A 20,422-nucleotide genomic window follows, 5' to 3' on the forward strand; every position below is an offset into this window, starting at 1 on the left:
GCACACTCCATTTGTCTGCCCTTAATGTAAATAATCCTGCCTAGCATGGCAGAGAGAGAGAGAGAGAGAGAGAGAGAGAGAGAGAGAGAGAAAGGGAAAGAGAAGGAGGGAGAGAATGAGAAGAGGGGGGGAGAGAAAGTGAGCTCAAGAGAGTGAGAGCCCCTGATGGATTATGTGACTGCGCCTGTTTCGGTCTCGCCGAGGAGGTTGACATGAGGTGAATTCGCTCATTTCTCCCCCTCTTTCGTCCCACCCCCTACATCTTTCTCTTTCGTTGGATGCTCTAATAAAAGTGAGCCATTGCTGTGCCTCTGCCTGTCTTTTGTTTCTATCGCACATGCATGCGTTTAACTCTGCAGGGCAATTATCCGCATCAGCCTCTCTCTCTCTCTCTCTCTCTCTCTCTCTCTCTCTCTTTCTCTGCTCTCTCACACACGCACACACACAATGTTCTTTCTCTCTCTCTTTCTCTCTCTCTCTCTCTCTCTCTCTCTCTCTCTCTCTCTCTCTCTCTCTCTCTCACACACACACACACACTCACTCTCCCCCTCGCTCTCCATGTGTCCTTAAATGACTTTCTCTCAGTCTCCCTCCCTCCCTTCACCCCCCTCTCCCCCGTCTCTGTGTCTGTGCCTATAGCCTCTCTCTCTCCCTCTCTGTGACATACAGTAGATGGTGCATCGATTGCACACAGACGCTCGCCTTCCCCTCTCCTCGCTAGGAAGTCCTGTGCAGGGGAGGAGAGTACGGATTGAGACACATCTCTCTCTCTCCCTCTCCCACACTCCCTCTCTCTCTCTTTCTCGCTCTCCTTCGTCCTGCCAAGCTAATGTGAGGAAGCTGTCTGCCTTCTCTCTCCCGTCTCGGAGGATTCTTCTGTAGAGGTCAGGTAGTGGGGTGGTGGGACAGAGGGGAGGGGAGGGCATGGTTGGTGGGTCAGTTTGCAGCTTCTCCTTCTTCTACTGCTGCTGCCAAGCTTAGCAAGTCAGAGTTACCAAACATGTAGACTGTGCTAATGCTAGAGGGGGTGGAGAGGGAGGCATGTGGTAGGGGAGCTACTGCTATTCAGCATTTCTTCTGAAGGTTTCTGCCTTGCTTTCCTTTTTCCTTGTATGATTCCAAGAGCAAGTTCTCGGTCTTAGGAGATGGGGGTCAATCCCTGTCTTTCTCCTTCTGGGATCTCTAACTTTCTCTCCTTGCTCTTTGCATGCTTGCATTTATGCTCTCTCTCTGTGGACTCCCCTCTTGCAGATGCCCACTGGGAAAGTCCTCTCTCTACATCCCGTGGAGATCTGAAGCCGACGTGATGTCTCAGCTCCTGCACATGGAGATCCCCAACTTTGGCAGTGCAGTGCTGGACAGCCTGAATGAGCAGCGGCTGCTGGGCCAGCACTGCGATGTGGCCATCATGGTCAACGGTCAGGCCTTCAAGGCCCACCGGGCTGTGCTGGCTGCTAGCAGTCTCTACTTCCGTGATCTCTTCAGCGACAGCAGCCAGGCCCTGTTTGAGCTGCCCTCATCCGTGGCACCGTCCTGCTTCCAGCAGATCCTGTCCTTCTGCTACACAGGCAGGATGACAGTTACAGCCAGCGACCAGCTGATGGTCATGTACACGGCAGGCTACCTGCAGATCCAGAACATCGTGGAACGCGGCATGGACTTGATGTTCAAGGCCAATGCCCCATTCTGCGACTCACAGACATCTGCGGCGGACGATCCCCCCAGCCCCAACAACAACAACGCCGCTCTGTTGCTAGGCGACCAGCCCACGGCCGTCTGCAAAATCAAGGAGGAGAAGCTGGAGACCCCGGTGTGTGCTCAGAGCGGGGAGCTCAAACAAGCTGATGATGATGCAAAGGGACTTAGGAGCAGGTCTTCCAGGGGCAGTGCGCTTTTCTACACCAGCGGGGTGGGGAATGGGACCCTGAGCATTGTCCACCCATATGAGCACTCATCCAGAGACCACTCCAGCCCTGGGGCATCCAGCTTGCCCACCACTGATAGCCCAACGTCCCATCAGAATGAGGAGGAGGACTTTGAAGATGACTCATATGACAATCTCACCAGCGGGAAGATCTATGGTGTCTCGCCCAGTCTTTACGGCAGTAAATATCTTGCAGGGTCAAGTTCTAAAAATTGATTTTTGAGTTTCAGCATTTGGGATTAAACATGCCCCTGACTTCTGTGTGTGTGTGTGTGTGTGTGTGTGTATTTGCCTGTCTTCTCCTAGTGCATGAGAAGATGGAGGTGTCCTCCCTGCCTCCATCCCTGGAGAGCCGTTTCTGCGTGCTGCTTGGAGGGGACAGAGAAGCTTTGCCTGCCGGACTTATCAGTCAGATTGGCTACCGCTGCCACCCAGCACTCTACACAGAGGGGGATCCAGGAGAGAGATTGGAGCTGATTGCAGGTAAGGCCTTTTTTTCCCATTGTGTAAAAAAGAGCAAAACAAGTGACTGAGTAGGCTAGCATACCTATGATGACATGTTTGGAAAGCTGGAGCCTTATTGTTTCTCTGTTGGTGCTGTTGAAAGGATCTGGTGTGTTTATGACACGTGGGCAGCTGATGAATTGCCACTTGTGCGCCGGGGTCAAGCACAAAGTCCTGCTCCGGCGCCTGCTTGCTGCATTTTTTGACAGGTTTGTAGAACAGCAGTCCTCATGTGTAAACAACGTAGACCTCCGGGCCTGTGATTTGGTTAGATTAAAAAAAAATCTCTGAAAACACTTTGTGTCAGTCGTTTTAGAATGTGGACCAAGTATCTGCAAATTTTGACTTTCAAAGAAACAGTGTGGTGTACGGGATGAATGCTGCTGTTGTGGAAATGTTTAGTGCTTGTGCCCCCCCGTGGCTGACTGTGGTATCACGACTGCAGGAACACTCTGGCAGACAGCTGTGGGACAGGCATTCGCTCCTCAAACTGTGATCCGAATCGTAAACCACTTGACAGCCGCATACTCAACACAGTCAAACGTGAGTCAGCATCTGTTAAAGTAGACACTATGCCTTTGAAACTGTGGAGCGCATAAATGTACCAGGCACCAGCCCTTAGATTTTCATTAACAGGAACTACATTGTTATGTTAATTTATGTCGATGAACAGTAGTCAAAACGTGAGATACTGTTAAATGTACTGTGGTAGCTTACCTTGGCTGCTTTTCACGTTCCCCACTTTGTGTCATGTTGCATACTTGTACAACTCTATAAATGTACATAGTACAACTTGTATCACTGTGCAACTGTAAAACACTGTCCACAATTCATTCCCATAATGCATCTCACTCAGTTTATTTTGTAATATGCTATTGATTTTAAGCCTCCTTAGATGCTTTATATATTCGCAGTTTACCCTCTGTTGGCTCTTTCACACTGGATTGCTCATATCTCCTCTTCTCATTTATTACATTCCATTTATTACAGTCTCCAGTTTTTTCATTTAATGTTCCTTTGAGTATATCTTAATTTTGACCTTCAATGCTGTAAATTGTTGGTATTTGTCTGGTCTGAATTGTAAGCTACATGTTATAAAACACAAGAACATTTTCCAGGAATGTTTTTTTATTATTATTTCAACCGTATACTAACAGTGTGTACATACCCTCAAAATACACATCAATTATCTTATGGCTCAGTGCAACTTAAAAACCTGAACTGCAGTGGAACATGGTACAGTGTGTTCCATAATTAAAGGTACTCAGGATGTATCCTCAGAGTCCACTTCAGCAATGTGAGGGGTACCACCATAGTGACTGTACTGTTTTTTTTTTTTTGAGAATGTACATCTGCATTCACCAAGACAAATTCGTGATATATTAAAAATACTTGTCATATGTTACAATAATTTACAAAATAAGTTTTTCTGATTGATTCCAGTGTCAGTAGGCTTATTCCTTTCTTTTCTTTTTCCCTCCACATCTCAAGTCTACTGTCAGAACTTTGCCCCCAACTTCAAGGAGAGTGAGATGAACGTAATTGCCGCAGATATGTGCACCAACGCCCGCAGGGTCCGTAAGCGCTGGCTGCCCAAGATTAAGTCTATGCTTCCTGAGGCTATTGAGGCCTACCGGGGCTCTGTAGTGCTGGGCCAGGTGGAAGGAGTGACCCAGGCAAGCCCTTCCTTCCCCTTCGAGTCTGATTTCAAACACCTGGCCCAGTCCAACCTCACTCTGGAGCAGCACCTCTATGGAGACTGCAGAGAGACGCTAAGAAACGGTCACTTCCCCAGTGCCACCATAGAGGAAAGAGCCAGCGGTGAGACGACCAAAGCTGACCCTCTCAGAGCACGACCTGGGGACAACCCGGAGGATGTGGCAGCAAGGCATCTGGATGGTTCTGAGAGAGCAGGAACTGTCCTCACCATTAACCCAGCCAGTAAGATAGTGGAGGGGGACGCAGTGGTCAGCAGCCCCAAAAGCCAGCCCGAAGAACACAACAGTGAGAGACCCTTGGTAGAAGAGCACTGAGTCAAGCCCTTCTAATCTAGTCTTCTGTTCGACTAAACAGGACCACTACCACTAATTACATGGATTTATGCCACTTAAATGCCAATACCATGTCAAGCGCTGCACGATGAGGGGAAAATGGACATAGTTTTCCAGGATATATCAAAAGACCTTCAAAGCCAAATAAACCAATCAGCATACAGCTGTAAGTGATAAAATGGCCATTTATCATAAGTAATACTCTCTTTCTCTTACACACAGATACAAACACACACACATATAATACACACATACTAACATCCTACAGGCTGGGTTGTTAAGGATGTGATGCTCAGCATTTTACTGACTAATCTTCCACAGAGTTAAACAGACAATACAATTGGTTCATGGACCATTGCATGGAAAGGAAACAAAAAAACAAAAGAAAATTAAAGGACAATGCACCTGTTCATTAAAAACATACATGCTTCAGATATCAAAGCTTTAACTCCTGGGTTTGGACTATAACAGGAGGAGAGCGGAGAGCTGCTTTAGTGAAAAAGAGCTGACTATGGGACTGCTGACGTGAACACAGAGTAGGAAGCAGAACAGAGAACAACAGTCCTCTGGAGAGAGAAATGCTGGACTCTCACTTTCTCCTCCCATACTCTTTTTTCCCCCTCTTTCTTCTCTATTTGCTCGGGCTCAAGCTGCTGTATAGTACATGCTTGCCTGATTTTTGCATATCAGCTGGTCTGGAAAATTGAAATACTGATGGTTTTAGAAGTGAAATAAAGGAAAGTATTATTTTGAGGGACATGTTTGTCTTGCTCTTTATATGTTTGAATCTTGATCTTTAAAAATAAAATATGACAATCCAGCATGATCAAAATGTATTCATTGATGGCAATAGATAACACTGACTTTTAGTTAGGTCTTCAATTTGGACCATAAATAAGAAAACTCAAATTGTAGGGACAAAACACCTCTACTAAATGGCCAATTTCACCTGGCACCCCTGTTGCTAACAGCAATTTATGTGAACATATTTTGGCTGGTCTTGAAGCTTGTATCATATGCTGTAAGGCTTGGAACTACTATAGATTACTCCTGAATGTAGCCGATTTTTTTGTGTCTCTTTCAGGAAAAGTGCCCCGTTAGAGAGGATTTGTCACTTTTATCCAATTATAACACTTGTCTGAAGCTGTATATTAGGTTTCCTTCTAGCTCCTTTAGATTGAGACTGCATGTTTCCTGCTGCTACTTGGGCAATTTTTTTATTGTGCAAAGCTTAAAAATGACACACATCTAGTAGTTTAATACTTAAAGTTTTTAAATATAGCACCCATGATTATTTAAGAAAGAAAAAACCTTAGACATGTATTTTTTTACAGAAATAATTAGGCATTCTCTGAATGCTGACAAAGGGCGGAACGGTGGTGCAACAGGTAGTGTCGCAGTCACACAGCTCCAGGGACAAGGGGGTTGTGGTTTCAAGCCCCACAGTCCAAAAACACACGTGGATGGTAGGTGGATTGGTGACTCAAAAGTGGCCATAGGTGTGAGTGAGTGTGTGTTGCCCTGTGAAGGACTGGTGCCCCCTCCAAGGTGTGTTCCTGCCTTGTGCCCAATGATTCCAGGAAGCTCCGGACCCACTGCGACCCTGAACTCGATAAGCGGTTACAGACAATGAGTGAATGAATGCTGACAATGTCTGAGGGTTCCCCACTGAATGTTGGAAGGGTAAACTCTCATTAATGTCTCTCTTAGGTATTGTTAGGTACCATAGGAAAGTTTATTTATATTTATATGCATGCACAGCTTTTTCATCTTTATGGACACTCTTCTTGCTCTGGGTTCTCTGTGGGTAAGTATGTCTCTTCAGCTCTTGATCTACAAAAAGGAGAAATATCTAGTTATCACATATATTCCAGCACATTACCAAAAATCCGTCATGGAATTTGTTAAACCGAAATGTGTAGATCACCTTAAATATCTGAATGGTAAACAAGTTGGCTTGTGGAGTGAAGCACTGGTATTGTGTTTACTGTTATCAAGCTCATCTTGGTCCAGCCGTTTGTTCTGAAAGATCTGCTTTGGCAGGTTTGCTGGAGCTAGAGGGAAGTCAAAATCACGAACAGCTCTGCACTGCTCACAATTTTTCAGGTGCTCATTCTCCAACCGAAATAGATTCCACATAGATCGCCTGCTGAAAGAACAAAGACTGAAATAAACTGATCCTACTCTTTAAATGTAATTAAAATAAACCTCAGGACATGCGTTAAATGGAAACCAAGAGAAAAATAAAGGAAACAGAAATCTTCCACTTTCAAAAATGGCATATTTGCTCTGAGCATCTTTATTAAGATCCAACTTAGACTTATAATGTATTGGCAGGTTTTGTTTTACTTCAGAAAGCATATCTAACCTGAGGACCTCCAGTGGTGCCAGTATAGCACTAGCAGTAGCAGCAGCAGCTGAATCCTTCATCTGAGCCAGGAGGATATTTATAGCCCAGGAGATCCGCAGTAGCACATCTGCTAACATGGCTGTATAGTAGTACACCTGAAAGAGAACTCAATGTTAAAGTTAAAAATAACCGATAAAGGAAAATAAAAATGAAGTATAAAACACACAGAGGAATAAGTGAAACTGGGGAGAAGTGGAGAACTATACAAATATTCTGATGGATTTTGTATTTAATTTATATTTTAGTATGATTATTATATACATACTCATACTGTACTGTGCAAAATTCAGAGACCAGTTCATTTATTTATTTTGAAACCAAACATTAATTAGGACCTTTAGGCAAAAAGCAGACAGTAAACAGAAATTATCAAGTCTAATTAGTTTAATAATTTGTGAATTATTACCACTCTTCCATTCTTCCCATCATAAGAATTAGTATAAAAGTAAAAGCTGCTCCCAAAGATGACACTGATGTTATCTTCCCTTAAAGAGGCAGCAGAATTTACACATGCAACTATATACAACATATCTGCAGCCTTAAATCTCTGTCTAAAATGCCTCTACATCTGACCCCTTAGATACCGCTCGTTTGGGCAGTAAATCATACATGGTGCCCTCCCCCCACCCACCCACCCACCCACACTCACACCCACCCACCCACACTCACACCCACCTACCCACACTCACACCCACCTACACTCACACCACATTTAGCTAAAAAATCTGCCTGGATTTTGAAAGAAATTCAACATAAAAAAAATCCACATATAGCCAGTGTCCAGTGAAAAACATGTATCTCCAAAAATATTAAGTTAACCTTTTTATCTTTCAGCGCAACAGGTAGTGTCACTGTCACACAACTCCAGGGTCCTGGGGTTGTGGGTTCGTGCCCCGCTCCAGGTGACTGTCTGTGAGGAGTTTTGGTGCACTCTCTTCGTGTCTGTGTGGTTTTCTCCGGGTGCTCCGGTTTCCCCCATGGTCCAAAAACACATGGTGGTAGGTGGATTGGTGACTCAAAAGTGTCCATAGGTGTGAGTGTGTGAGTGAATGAATGAGTGAGTGTGTATCGCCCTGTGAAGAACTGGCGCCCCCTCCAGGGTGTGTTCCCACCTCACAACCAGTGATTCTGGGTAGGCTCTGGACCCCCTGCGACCCTGAACTGGATAAGCGGTTTCAGTCCATGAATCAATGAACTTTCAGTGGAAGTCAATGTAAAAAGATTTTATTCCAAGTAATCTGCATTGGTCCATTCATTGTGATTTGTTTCACACAATGTGAAGGACAGCTGCAGTGATCAACTGATGTAGTAAAGTAAAAATGAACAAACACGTATATACATGTTTCTCATTGGACAACGATGATATGTTTCTGAAGCTGGAAAATCAACAAACTGTAATAAAGGAAAAAACTAAACACACTAAATTCTGAAAAGCATGTTTAGTATTTGAGATGTAATTTTCTTTTAAATATGTGCTTTGCTTTGTAGAAATACAGATAAGTCTGATTATGTTTTACCTCTCTGGTGTATACAAGTTCCTCCCTTAGGAGTCCATTTCCTTGTAGCATTCCCCAGTCCATCCTTAGATCCCAGCCAACAGTCACTAACACACTCATACAGGTTGCCACAGCCCAGAGATACAGATACACACCCACCTCCACAGCTAATGCAGCCCTTTCTAAATACACACAGATAACACTCATCAATTGGCACAGATCAGCTTCACTGTATTTCAAAGAGTTTATAAAATCAATTTTGATGAAACATAAATATATTTAATGTATTTTTACCCTGCTACATCTAATTCAAAAGTGTGCCTATTTTTAGTGCATTTTGATGAACATATTTTCTGAAATAATAAAATACATGTCATTTAATATAAACTAAATGGCCAAATGTGTGCGGAAATCTGCCCTTTCTACATTTTTGTTCTGAAATTAACTCATGGTTTGAAGCCTTTTACTGCAGCAACAGCCACTACCCTTCTAGTATGGCTTTATAATAACTGTTGAAATATTGCAATAAGGGCAACGTATTCAGGTAGGAATACATTAGCGAAATCAATTACTACTATTCAATGACTAGTTCTAAACAGCAAAAACCACTCTAGCCCATTGCTGGTTGTCATTATATGATTACATGGGATCATAGGCTCATGTATCACTGCTCATTTTTATTTCAGCTGTCAGATTAGGAAGCATTGGACTTCTGTAGTAGTGCAAGTTGACAAGTGGTACACACTGTGACACATGCCTCTCTAGGAAGGTTGTGAAGCTGTGTTTACACAACTAAATATCTATGTCCACAACAGTATGGAGATGAATTAGTGCCAAATTGAAAAGCAGTCACTGCAGTAGGACAATGTGAAATGCAATCCATACACGTCATTGCTTTTCCAAACTAACATGAATACATGTCAAAACTAAAAGCGAAACCGCTATTACATTTTCAAGTTGCTTGACACGAGGATTGGCATTTTAAAAATGACATGCTGAATTAGTGTCAGAATTTAATACAGTCACCTCAAAATTTAATCAGTACACAGCAGTATTGAGATATTTCAAAAATAAACCTCTCTTTGTAATACAATACACGTGAGATTACTTTTAAACACAGACGTGCGGAAAACGTGCCATAATGAAAAACAAACATTCATTACATTGATTTAATGGTTTGTTCTCCCCGTGTTCTCCCCTGGAGGTTGTGGGGTGAAGTTCCGGGTGACTGTCTGTGAGGAGTTTGGTGTGTTCTCCCCGTGTCTGCGTGGGTTTCCTCTGGATGCTCCAGTTTCCTCCGACAGTCCAAAAACACACATTGGTAGGTGACTCAAAAGTGTCCGTAGGTGAGTGAATGTGTGAGTGTATGTGTCGCACTTTGAAGGAATGGCCCCCCTTCCAGGGTGTGTTCCTGCCTTGCGCCCAGTGATTATGGGTAGGCTCCGGACCCACCGCGACCCTGAATTGGATAAGCGGTTACATTCAATGAATGAATGATTGCATTTTTAGGTGGGTTGTGTTCAATTCTGACAGGAATTCAGAGTTTTATTCTATAAATGAAATCAACATGTAATGATTTTTCTGGTAAGAGACAGCGCGACATTAAATAAATGTAATGAATATTTGTTTTTCATTAAGACACGTTTTCTGCATGCAATGCAATGAGTGGTTTATTTTTAAAGTGTCAATACTATTGTGAACATATTACATTTTGAGGTGACTATTCAATTGTGGCACTAATTCAGCATGTAATTTTTAAAACGCAAATCGTCGTGTATTGTTTGTGAGTAAAGAGGTCAAGCAACGTGAAAATGAAATAGCGGTTTTGCTTTAAATTTTGGCACGTATTCATGTTCGTTTGGAAAAATAAGGACATGTATGGGTTGCATTTCACATTGTCCTACTGCAGTGACTTCTTTTGATTGATTTGGCACTAATTCCTCTCCATACAATAGAAGCATCCGAAAGTAGTTGAATTCACTAATTATAAGGGGTGTGTACAAACATTTGGACAAAAAGTACACATGCCTCATGTCTACAAGATATATCCTTCCTTAGTTATGGAAGCAAACCACATACAGTGGCTGTTAAATTAGTATTATTTCAATATAACATTATAGTTAACAAACACAGTACCTCTTGCCAGGTTGTAGAGGCCTGCAAAGGTGACCATGAGGAAAACAGTGGAGTATTTCCCAGCATTGAGAAGGTGTATTGTGTGCCCACTGTCCCAGAAGCATCTCAGACATTGAGTAAATCTCAACCATGGAGGAAAACACTGAATCAGACAAGTGACTACATTGCTCTGCCTCTCCCAGTTCGGGGTTTCTGTGAGCACACACACACACACACACACAGATTTCAGTATTAGATCTAGAACCTCAATAAGCAGTTACTGAAACTGAAATTGAATGTACATACACACACACACACACACACACACACATATTTTATGAAATTCCATTGGTAATCTTGTTTGTCATCATTCACATTTTGATTAAACATTTCTAAGGATGTTATTTTACCCCCTGAAGTTCACTTACAATCCACTTACTTTGTGTGGGTTTTATTTGCCATCAATTTATTTTTAAATGAGCATTTTCTAACTAACTCTTGGTAACAGAGCATCAGTCTCTGCCTTTAAAACTGATTCATGTTGATCCCTGTTCTGATTGGATACACTACTTTCGGCTTCATTTAAAATCCAAAAAACTGTTAAAGTAGACTAAAACCATCTTCAGCCACTCATTAAAATCCTTTAGAAGATGGCAGTGATAAATTAGTTTTCAAATAGCCAGGAACAGCATAACATTTCATAAATTTCCTCATATCTTCTGCTGCCGAACTAAAATGTTAGCCTGGATGGACAATCATATGTAAATTTATTCATAGTCACAAACACGATTCCTTCACAAATGGCCATTTGGTGGCACGTTGGCTTAGTGGTTAGCACGTTCGCCTCCCAGCGCTGGGATCTAGGGTTCAAGTCCCATCTGGGTGGAGTTTCCATGTTCTCCCCCTGTCTGCGTGGGTTTCCTCCGGGGGCTCCGGTTTCCTCCCACAGTCCAAAAACATGGAGGGTAGGGGAATTGGCTTCTGTCTAATAACTGTCCTGGTGTGTGAGTGAATGGGTGTGTATGTGAATGAATGTCTGTATGTGCGTGTGCCCAGATATGGATTGGCGCTCTGTCCTGGGTGAAACCCTAGTGCCCGATGCAGTCCTCCAGGTGGACGGTCGTTCCTGGTCGAGAGTACGCTGTGCGTGTTTGGCTGCCTTCTCACCAGTGTGTGTTTGTGTGTGGATTGAGTGTTCTGAGCGTTCTGAGCAGTGTGGATTGTAAAGCATCCTTGGGTGTCTAGAAAGGCGCTATATAAGTGTAAAGATACATATATATGGTTTCATACAGTAGTATGAAAAAGTTTGGGCACCCCTGATAATTATCGTGATTTTCATTTATAAATCATTTGTTGTTCGGATCAGCAATTTCAGTTAAATACATCATATAGTAGATGAACACTTCTTATTGATTTTAATAACTTTAACACTAATTATTGGAACACAAATTTTGTTTTGTAAGTTCATTGACCCTTGACCTACATACACAGGTGAATCCAATTATGAGAAAGGATTAAGGTGGCCAAATGCAAGTTTTTCTCCTCTTTGCATCTTCTCTGAATATTGGCAACTTGGGAGCCTCAAAACCACCCTCAAATGATCTGAAAACAAAGATTGTTCAACATCATGGTTTTGGAGAAGGATACAAAAAGCTATCTCAGAGATTTCAGCTGTCAGTTTCCACTGTGAGGAACATAGTAAGGCAATGGAAGACCACAGGCACAGTTCTAGTTAAGGCCCGAAGTGGCAGGCCAAGAAAAATCTCAGATAAGCAGAGGCGAAGGATAGTGAGAACAGTCATAGTCAACCCACAGACCAGCGCCAAAGACCTACAACATCATCTTGCTGCAGATGGTGTCACTGTGCATCGTTCAACTATTCAGCGCACTTTGCACAAGGAGAGGCTGTATGGGAGAGTAATGCAGAAGAAACCTTTTCTGCACACACGCCACAAACAGAGTCACTTAAGGCATGCTAAAGCACATTTGGACAAGCCAGCTTCATTTTGGAATAAGGTGCTGTGGACTGATGAAACTAAAATTGAGTTATAACAATGGGAGGTATGCATGGCGGAGAAAGAACACAGCATTCCAAGACAAACACTGTGTTCGAACACAAATATCACTGTGTTCATCTGCTATATGATATATTTAACTGAAATTGCTGATCCAAACATCCAATGATTTATAAAGGAAAGTCCTGAAAATTATCAGGGGTGCCCTAACGTTTTCATGCCACTGTATATGTACGACATGGAGGGGTGAGTATATTTTGTAATCCAGCGCATCGAACTGTCTGCACATTATTTTATCTTAATGATAAATTTGGAAATTTTCATTATTTAGAGATTTGAGAGAGTATACAGGCAGTTGGGGTGTTTTTTCCACACACCTTTATGCAGAAAGCTGGGAGCCTGTAGATCTTTCAAGCTTATCAGGGTGGTGTAGAAGCACACTGTGTCCCACAGGCTCAAGATGAAGGGGCTCAGGCTGTTGAGCTGGTCAGCTAACCAGCACTCTGCAAAGCTTACAGGCTGGAAAGGTGCTGTCAGGACTTTCCACTGTGGATACACAATAGAAGTAGTGATGTTATAGGAAGATGTTGTTTATATAAAACCTTTAAAAGCTGTTTTTCCATCTAAGGTTAATGACTGAAATGAAAGAAATCCAAAGATTTGTCAGATAATGTATAAGTTCAAACAGTTTTAGAAATTGCTTACATTAAAATGTACATGGACAAGCTCCATAAACAACATAAAACAAAATGGGAATGGGATACTCTGACGTTGCTCTTCATGAGCCTAATTTACCCAGTGCCAATCATGGCAACAGAGGTAGAAAGTCTTCCAGAACTGGGCTGTGAAGCAGTGGAAAGATACACTGGATACTGAATAAAGGAGAAATAACTGTGACAACCAAACCCATTCTCTCCCATTCTATGTAATGCTTAAATGCAGAACGTGCAATTAGTAAAAACAGTTGCTTTGTATTAACAGCAAATTTTTGTGGCACTTTTTATTTGTTTGTTTTTTTATATATAATCTCAAAGCCCCAAGGTGAGGTGTCAATGTGAGATGTCATATTTCACCATTAGTGTCAGGATCCAATGACGAGAGCGAGCATGACAGGTGGAGGTGGGATTAAGCAGCAGAACCAGCAGAAGACCATGGAAGAAAAGAGGGTGGAGCTGCTGTGGGACTGGCAGGAGAGTGGGATATAGACATGCCAGAACACTAGCACACCAACACACTGCCAAAAATCCAGCCACCTACAGTGAACATACAGAGAATAAAAGATATAAACATTAGCATTAAGCCTGTGGTTATGACAAAATTTAAACTGACAATTTTCTGTCATACAAATATTTATCATTAATTGCTTAACAAGCCTAAAGTGGCCTAATTAGTTGCCTGGTTAGCAGACATACTCGGGTCAAATCTCAATTCTGGCCATTACGGCTCATTTATGGCATTAAAATGTTGTGTGTGTGTCGGAGGTGGAGCAAATATCATGAGCTGGGCTTGACTTGGATTACGGCACATTTGTATGTCAGACGTGGGCCAAATGTCAATCTGACACAGATTTGTTCCACAACACACCTGATATAAGGCCAAACTATAATTGTGGTTGATGGAGCTGTGGCTGAGTTGAGGCAGACAGACTCTGGGTCAACACTGTCTTTCAAGTACAAATGTGGGCCATAGGAGAAATGCAGATGTGACACATTTGGACCAAACCCTTATTACTATTATCTGGGTGGTCATTATCTAGTTATTTCTACTCAAAAAATGCTTCCAAAGATGTTTTTTGCAACATTCTCAGTAACTCCAAATAATGTTCTGCTAATTTATAGTTAATTTATAATTAATTATTAGATGGGGTTTTTTTTGTTTTTTTTATAAAGTATTACAACGGATACATGTTTATGTATCCCCTGTGAGCAAATGTCTTCAAACATTAAAAGAAAAGCAAAACATTCATTGTTAACGATAAAAATGTTGTTAACAATTGCATGCTATCTCTTTTTTTCCCCTCAGAACAACATATTACAGTGAAACCTTGACTTACGAGTGAATCAGCTTAGGAATTTTCCGAGATACGAGCCATCGCTCGGTCGAAATTTTGCTTTATGTTGCGAGCCGAGATCAGAGTCGCGAGCGAACTTACGTCAGCAAGCGTTCAGTTCACGTGGTTATCTTGAACCCGGAGGAAACCCACGCAGACACGGGGAGAACAGACCAAACTCCTCACAGACAGTCACAGGAGCTGGAGCTGTGTGACTGCGACACTACCTGCTGCACCACCATGCCGCCATAGCATTAAGTGTCTAGTAACTTAAGTTAGGCGAAAAACTCTCCAACCTTTTGCGCCAAGCTCCTCCACCTCTGCCAGCGTCTTCGTCTGATCTTCAAGGTAAATACACTTAATAGAACCAGTTTATTTATTTACATTCTCTTTTATCATGTATTATTTTATAAATTATTTGTCATTTATAAAGTATATTTTTCTTATTTAAAACACGTAACAAAGAAAATGGTTTGCTTTTTGGGGGGTTGGAATGGATTAATATTTCAGTTCATTTTAATGGGGCAATTTAATTTAATATACGAGCAAATTGAGTTACGAGCTCATCTCAGAACGAATTTAACTCGTAAGTCAAGGTATTATTGTACTTTAACATTGTGCTTGTTGCTGCATACAAGTCTAAAATATACTAATTATGTAAAATGATTGCAATCAGCTTTTAATTGTTAGAATCATCAAGAAAAGGTGTGATGATTTTAAATAGTTGCAGTTAGGGCAATTATTTTATACATGGGACATGCCTGAGATATGCCTGTTATTTTTATGCCATTGATGACAGTTGTAATGGGGAGTGATGGTGATAAATGGAAGGTGATGTTGGTAATGTGAGTAATTGGGAGCTCATCACCTCAAAAAGATGTTGATGTGATAAGTGATGTCTGGGATCCAACTCAAAGATGAGGATGTGATTGATTCCAGATCTCTTCCAGCAGCACATACTCAGTCCCAGGAGGACCAGGAACTCAATCAGCAGAAAGCTGCCTCTGTAGAGCTGGAGAAGGGACTTCACACGCTCTAGGTGAGATTCATCCCATACTTGTACACATGGATGAACATTAGCCAGTCATTGAAGGGTGGAAGTCATTGAGTGGTGGAAAGGAGATATAAGATCTTAAGGTGTGTTTTCAGTTCTGTATAGAAGCATGGGGTTATTATGGGTCAAAGTGGAATTATCAAAGTGCTACTAACCTTTAAAAGCAATTAAAGATAGCAGAGCTATCACAAGGCCACAGGTGACACCGATCCGAAAGGTTATCCACTGTCCGGCTGTCTTTGCACAAATAAAAGTACACACTCTCAGAGCCATTTCATCTGAAGGGCAGTTCCACCCATCTTTGCAAATTTCTCCATAATTCAGTGAATGAGGTGAAGAAGTTAAAATTAAAATGTAAAAAAAGAGTATTCTCAAGGATTTTGTTCCAGCTCCCTGGCTTCTCTATATATAGGAAACCAGCCTCTGAGGTTTCATGGCACTTAAAAATTTTAAGACAATTTTTAGTGTCTAGACCTGAATTCGACACCTCGGTTGAATTGTTAACAAAATCTTTCAGAGTGGTTTAATCTGAAATAATGTACTGTCAAGGATCTTGCTTCTTTACAATAGTGCTGATATGTTATGTGCCACATTAATGTTGTGTTTACTGAGTTGAGAACCCCAGGAATAATGAATTCATAACCTCAGATCAAAAGATATGTTGGTTCTTACCTGCTCCATTCTCCTCAGAGGCAATTCAAGTCTTCTCATAGCTTTCTGTTTATTTCCCCCCTCAAGCTGAAGCATGAAGGTCTATGAAGTTAATATGGGTGTAGACAATAGACAAATTTTAAATATATTTTTTTAATAAAGCATTAATTTGAGTAAGTATAAGTCAATAATATACTCACCTCCAATCTAAGCATCATTTGCTCACAGCTAGTCCTCTCTGTGTTTAGGAAAGATGTGTCTAGTCTTTCAGTCCTCCACTGTAGGCCATGTTCACATACAAAATTTGCATCATACTTTTTGGTAATTTTATAGAAACCTTTGTAGTTCAGTTCCTGTAAAGATGAAGATGATATTGCTATTTAATGCAATAAAACATCTATAATTAAATTCTGACTTCAGTGAGATGTCAACCTGAAAGCTGTGGAGAAAGACCAGGCTTAGATAAAGTTCCCCTACAGCCATTTTGAGTTTATTCAGTTCAGTCTTTGTCCTGTGTGGAAATCTGTAGGACATTGAGTGGACAGTGATATTTCCATCTCCTCCCAACCCTTGTTCAGAACCATCCAGAGCAATGATCCCAAATGATGCCAGCCTTCTGTTTGCCTCTTTAAACTTTTCTGAGAAAAACAAATAAATGGCATTAGAGTTTATTAATATCATATTTCCCAACATCAAAAGGCCATTCTTAACCATTATATCTTTAGGAGCTGAGCAGCCAACCTGAATAGAACTGGTTCACTTTCATCAGCTCAGTATCACATCTCTTAAAGAACTCCTCTCGCAGTGTCCTCACTTGCTTTCGATGACTATGGTCTGCATGAAAATTAAGAGTGTTAATGTAAGATCATCATTTCAGAGTTGAAACAAGATATTACCATTGAATTTAATGCAATATCAGTAATAATTCTGTAAATAATTAGCAATAGCCACATCCTGCACCCATTCCATTGTTTTCATGAATAGGGATTACTTCTGTAAGATCATTAATCATTCTTTTGTCTCTTTAGTTTGGTGAGAATACCTCATGCAATGATAAGTACTGCAAGGTATTTTGTTACAATGAGAATAATTTATGAGGTTATTGCTTTGTCTTATTAAATAATCATAAAATGTGGTTTGACAGCTTTGTTAACCTAGGACCTAGTATAACCTTGAACTGAACGGACAATCCCATCCAAATAAAACTAACTAACTAAACTAACTAAATAGTGGTGATGTTTACAAAGTCATTTGTGTTGTTTTATGTCAAATGCTCCATTCATGGGAAAATGACAATTATTGTTTACAGTGAGACAGACTTTTAAAAAGTTAATGCTTCTGAAACTGTATTACCAAATTTAATTGCATCAAATTATTATCTGTGCACTGCATGAGACGTTGTTTTACAACAATTTTAAGCAAAGCTTTTGGACTAAAAAACTTCTTGGCAGAGAGATATACAGCGAGAATTCAAAACATAACATAGATTTTACATTCGTCACCACTTCAGTGTTATGAACTGGTCATTTTAAGTAGTTAAATACATTTTTGTAATAGTTTGGTAAGTCAGTAAATAGCTCTACAATGGCCACACGAAACCACTTTTATTTACTTTGTTTACTTCTCAGGAGTTAAATAATGCAGAACTTTTGAATAACCGATGTAATTCTACTTTGTCAGCAGTTTGCAATACAAATGATTACACTGCACATTATCATTTACAGATAAATGTTTCTTATGCGTTTCAGGCATTTGCTACACAGTGAGTGCATAATACATGCAGTGCAATAGTGAAATAAAGCATCTATTAATATCACTTACGATTGTATAAGCGGTCCTGTGTGTTTTCCCTAAGTATGGAGTTCAGGGCCTGAAAGAAATGGATTGTTTATCTTATTTTAGAAGATATTCATGATTAAGTGAGCAAAAAAAGACAAAAGCCCATATTCAGATCTGTTTAAAATATATGCAACATCGCATACAATCTTACCTCATAGGAAATATATTTCTTCTTCCATTCTGGGATCATCTGTGCAGTCAGATGTTCTGAAAAGTGTAAATGAGCTACTGACATTGTAGGAACAGTCAATTTAGCAAAGTTAATTTGTTTCATAACAGCAGAGAATGAGCAGGAGAGAGAGAGAGAGAGAGAGAGAGAGAGAGAGAGAGAGAGAGAGAGAGAGAGAGAGAGAGAGAGTGAGAGAGAGAACAAAGTGAACACAAAAGCTGTTACAGTGCAAGAGCACAAAGAATTACTACTCTCATCCATAATTCAACTGTTCATCTCTGCGTTTAAACAAGTTGCACAACTAATTAGAGTATACTCAGTTAACACATTCCTATAAACATCGAGTGTCCTAAAACGTTCTTGGCTTGGGCTTCTCAAGGAGAATCCTTTAATGGAATAGAGTTCAGACTGTTTGTGAAAATAGTAATGTTTGTGAAAATAAAGTGTAAAGGCTTTATATGTAGGGTATGTTATTAAAAATAAGCAATTTACTTACTATTTATTACTATATTACTATTCAATTTGTTAATAAAACCTTCAAAATTCACAGACTTTATTAAGATAACTTTTCAGAGGCTGAATTAAATAACTTTACTGCCAATTTTTTGCTGCTTTATATATATATAAATCCTAGCATCAGTGTGAATAATATTTTTTATTATTATTAATTAATTTATTCAATTTTGATTACAAGCAGAACCTGCAAGAAAAAAGGAGAGGAGTAAATACCCTCTGCTTTTTAATGCCACAGATACTAATCTGATTAAAAAGAGAAAAAAATGGGGCAGCTGTGAGTATTTTGGAATCAGGTCACTCAGTCCCCATCATATCCTATGACCATCACCATTAGAGGATTCACATACAAACCACTCATCATCTTCAGTTAGCTTAAAAACTTTATATTTCAATGGTGTCAAAATTTAATAATACTTCCAAAGTTTTGGGTTTGTCCAGAATAAAGATGCCCAGTAGTGTTCTTTTTCATTATGTCATAGGAGAACTTTTGGATCCCTAAAGAACTTTCTAAAGCATTTTTCTTAAAAGCATATAATCTTAAATGTTGAAGAACCTCCACTCATAAATGGTCAATACTTACAATAAATTCCTCACAGTTTCCTAGAACAGTATGTCCAAATTAGACCATTAAAGATGTTTATTTTTCAAAATGAAGAATATCTGTTCAACTGTGCTGTAAAAGTTTAGTTAATACTTATTTCTTGAACTGAATATGCATCAACTTATATTTTATATAAATATATTGATTGAAACCATATTTAGAAATGATACAAATACAGATTAGATTTTGAATAGTTTTATTCAATAAATAACTACATTTAAATATTATAAAACAGGCACCAAAAACAAACAAAACATAAAACAACATGACAAAATAATAAATGTTATTAGAAGACAAACAGTAATTACTGTTTATAGTAATTGTTTTTATTAATTTATTCCTTTCCATAACTGCTTTATATTCATCATGCTGTGGTGGTTTGAATCCTATCCAGAATCATTGGCTGTAGTCAGAAACACACACTAGACTTGGCAACAATTAGTAATATCTAATTTCTGATTAAAAATAATTTCACAGAATTATTATTATACCATTTTAATTATTATTAAGATATCATTGAGCGTTTCTGTCCATCATCTACAATGTAATGACGAAAAAAATGTTTGATTGCTGTAGATTATGGGTAACATACTACAGTAATTTTATACATTAATATATAAATATGGTGACTTCAAACAGACCGGAGAATAAAAACATGTCAATGTTAGTGTATTATATTGATTCAAATTTATAAACAGGGTAATGAACAAAGAAAAGAATTCTGGGTGAATTTTATGGAAAAATAAAACTCTTGGTTATTGGCAGCACACTACCATTTCACTCATTTCTTAGTACCTGAAATGTGTGTGTGTGTTCTTGCAAATCTGCAGTGATTCCAAAAATAATCTTCAGTAGAAACCTGAGCACATTTTGTGAGATGCTCACCAAAATAGACATACTACAAATCACCACACACATATAAATAAAATAAAAAAAACAGCAGCTTTAAAAATGAGGCCAATCGTCACTAAAAAACATTCCTATATTGTAACCCTACTGAGTAAAGTGAAAAAACATTTATAAAAAA

General features: G+C 39.9%; 2 protein-coding genes across 3 annotated transcripts; one reads left to right on the forward strand and one right to left on the reverse strand.

Moving 5' to 3' along the window:
* Positions 1-730: 730 nt before the first annotated feature.
* Positions 731-5,241, forward strand: LOC136677052 (nucleus accumbens-associated protein 2-like). 2 transcript variants are annotated; one of them, XM_066654418.1, is made up of 6 exons: positions 731-884; positions 1,252-2,105; positions 2,231-2,407; positions 2,532-2,637; positions 2,874-2,971; positions 3,920-5,241. In XM_066654418.1, the coding sequence occupies exons 2-6, from the start codon at positions 1,307-1,309 to the stop codon at positions 4,459-4,461; spliced, it is 1,722 nt and encodes a 573-aa protein (XP_066510515.1). In that variant the 5' UTR covers positions 731-884; positions 1,252-1,306; the 3' UTR covers positions 4,462-5,241. The 2 variants fall into 2 exon arrangements, with proteins under 2 accessions (XP_066510515.1, XP_066510514.1); XM_066654417.1 differs by lacking the exon at positions 731-884 and having other exon boundaries at positions 1,065-2,105.
* Positions 5,242-5,842: 601 nt separating this feature from the next.
* Positions 5,843-18,344, reverse strand: LOC136677441 (solute carrier family 53 member 1-like). The gene is made up of 15 exons (XM_066654962.1): positions 18,261-18,344; positions 18,092-18,140; positions 17,012-17,104; positions 16,703-16,908; positions 16,471-16,623; positions 16,292-16,372; positions 15,775-15,856; positions 15,434-15,621; positions 13,589-13,768; positions 12,893-13,061; positions 10,522-10,713; positions 8,407-8,567; positions 6,848-6,984; positions 6,407-6,625; positions 5,843-6,312 (listed from the first exon to the last, which is right to left on the reverse strand). The coding sequence occupies exons 1-15, from the start codon at positions 18,342-18,344 to the stop codon at positions 6,252-6,254; spliced, it is 2,055 nt and encodes a 684-aa protein (XP_066511059.1). The 3' UTR covers positions 5,843-6,251.
* Positions 18,345-20,422: the final 2,078 nt, after the last annotated feature.

Source organism: Hoplias malabaricus, chromosome X2, assembly GCF_029633855.1.
Source record: "Hoplias malabaricus isolate fHopMal1 chromosome X2, fHopMal1.hap1, whole genome shotgun sequence".
Lineage (NCBI taxonomy): Eukaryota > Metazoa > Chordata > Actinopteri > Characiformes > Erythrinidae > Hoplias > Hoplias malabaricus.

Coding starts and splice junctions, on each gene's coding strand:
- LOC136677052 (XM_066654417.1), top strand. CDS start 1,208: ATGCTTGCATTTATGCTCTCTCTCTGTGGACTCCCCTCTTGCAGATGC. Junction 2,408..2,531: donor GAGATTGGAGCTGATTGCAG/GTAAGGCCTTTT, acceptor TGCTGTTGAAAG/GATCTGGTGTGTTTATGACA. Junction 2,972..3,919: donor CATACTCAACACAGTCAAAC/GTGAGTCAGCAT, acceptor CCACATCTCAAG/TCTACTGTCAGAACTTTGCC.
- LOC136677441 (XM_066654962.1), bottom strand. CDS start 18,344: ATGTCAGTAGCTCATTTACACTTTTCAGAACATCTGACTGCACAGATG. Junction 18,141..18,260: donor AGAAATATATTTCCTATGAG/GTAAGATTGTAT, acceptor CATTTCTTTCAG/GCCCTGAACTCCATACTTAG. Junction 16,909..17,011: donor AGTGAACCAGTTCTATTCAG/GTTGGCTGCTCA, acceptor TGTTTTTCTCAG/AAAAGTTTAAAGAGGCAAAC.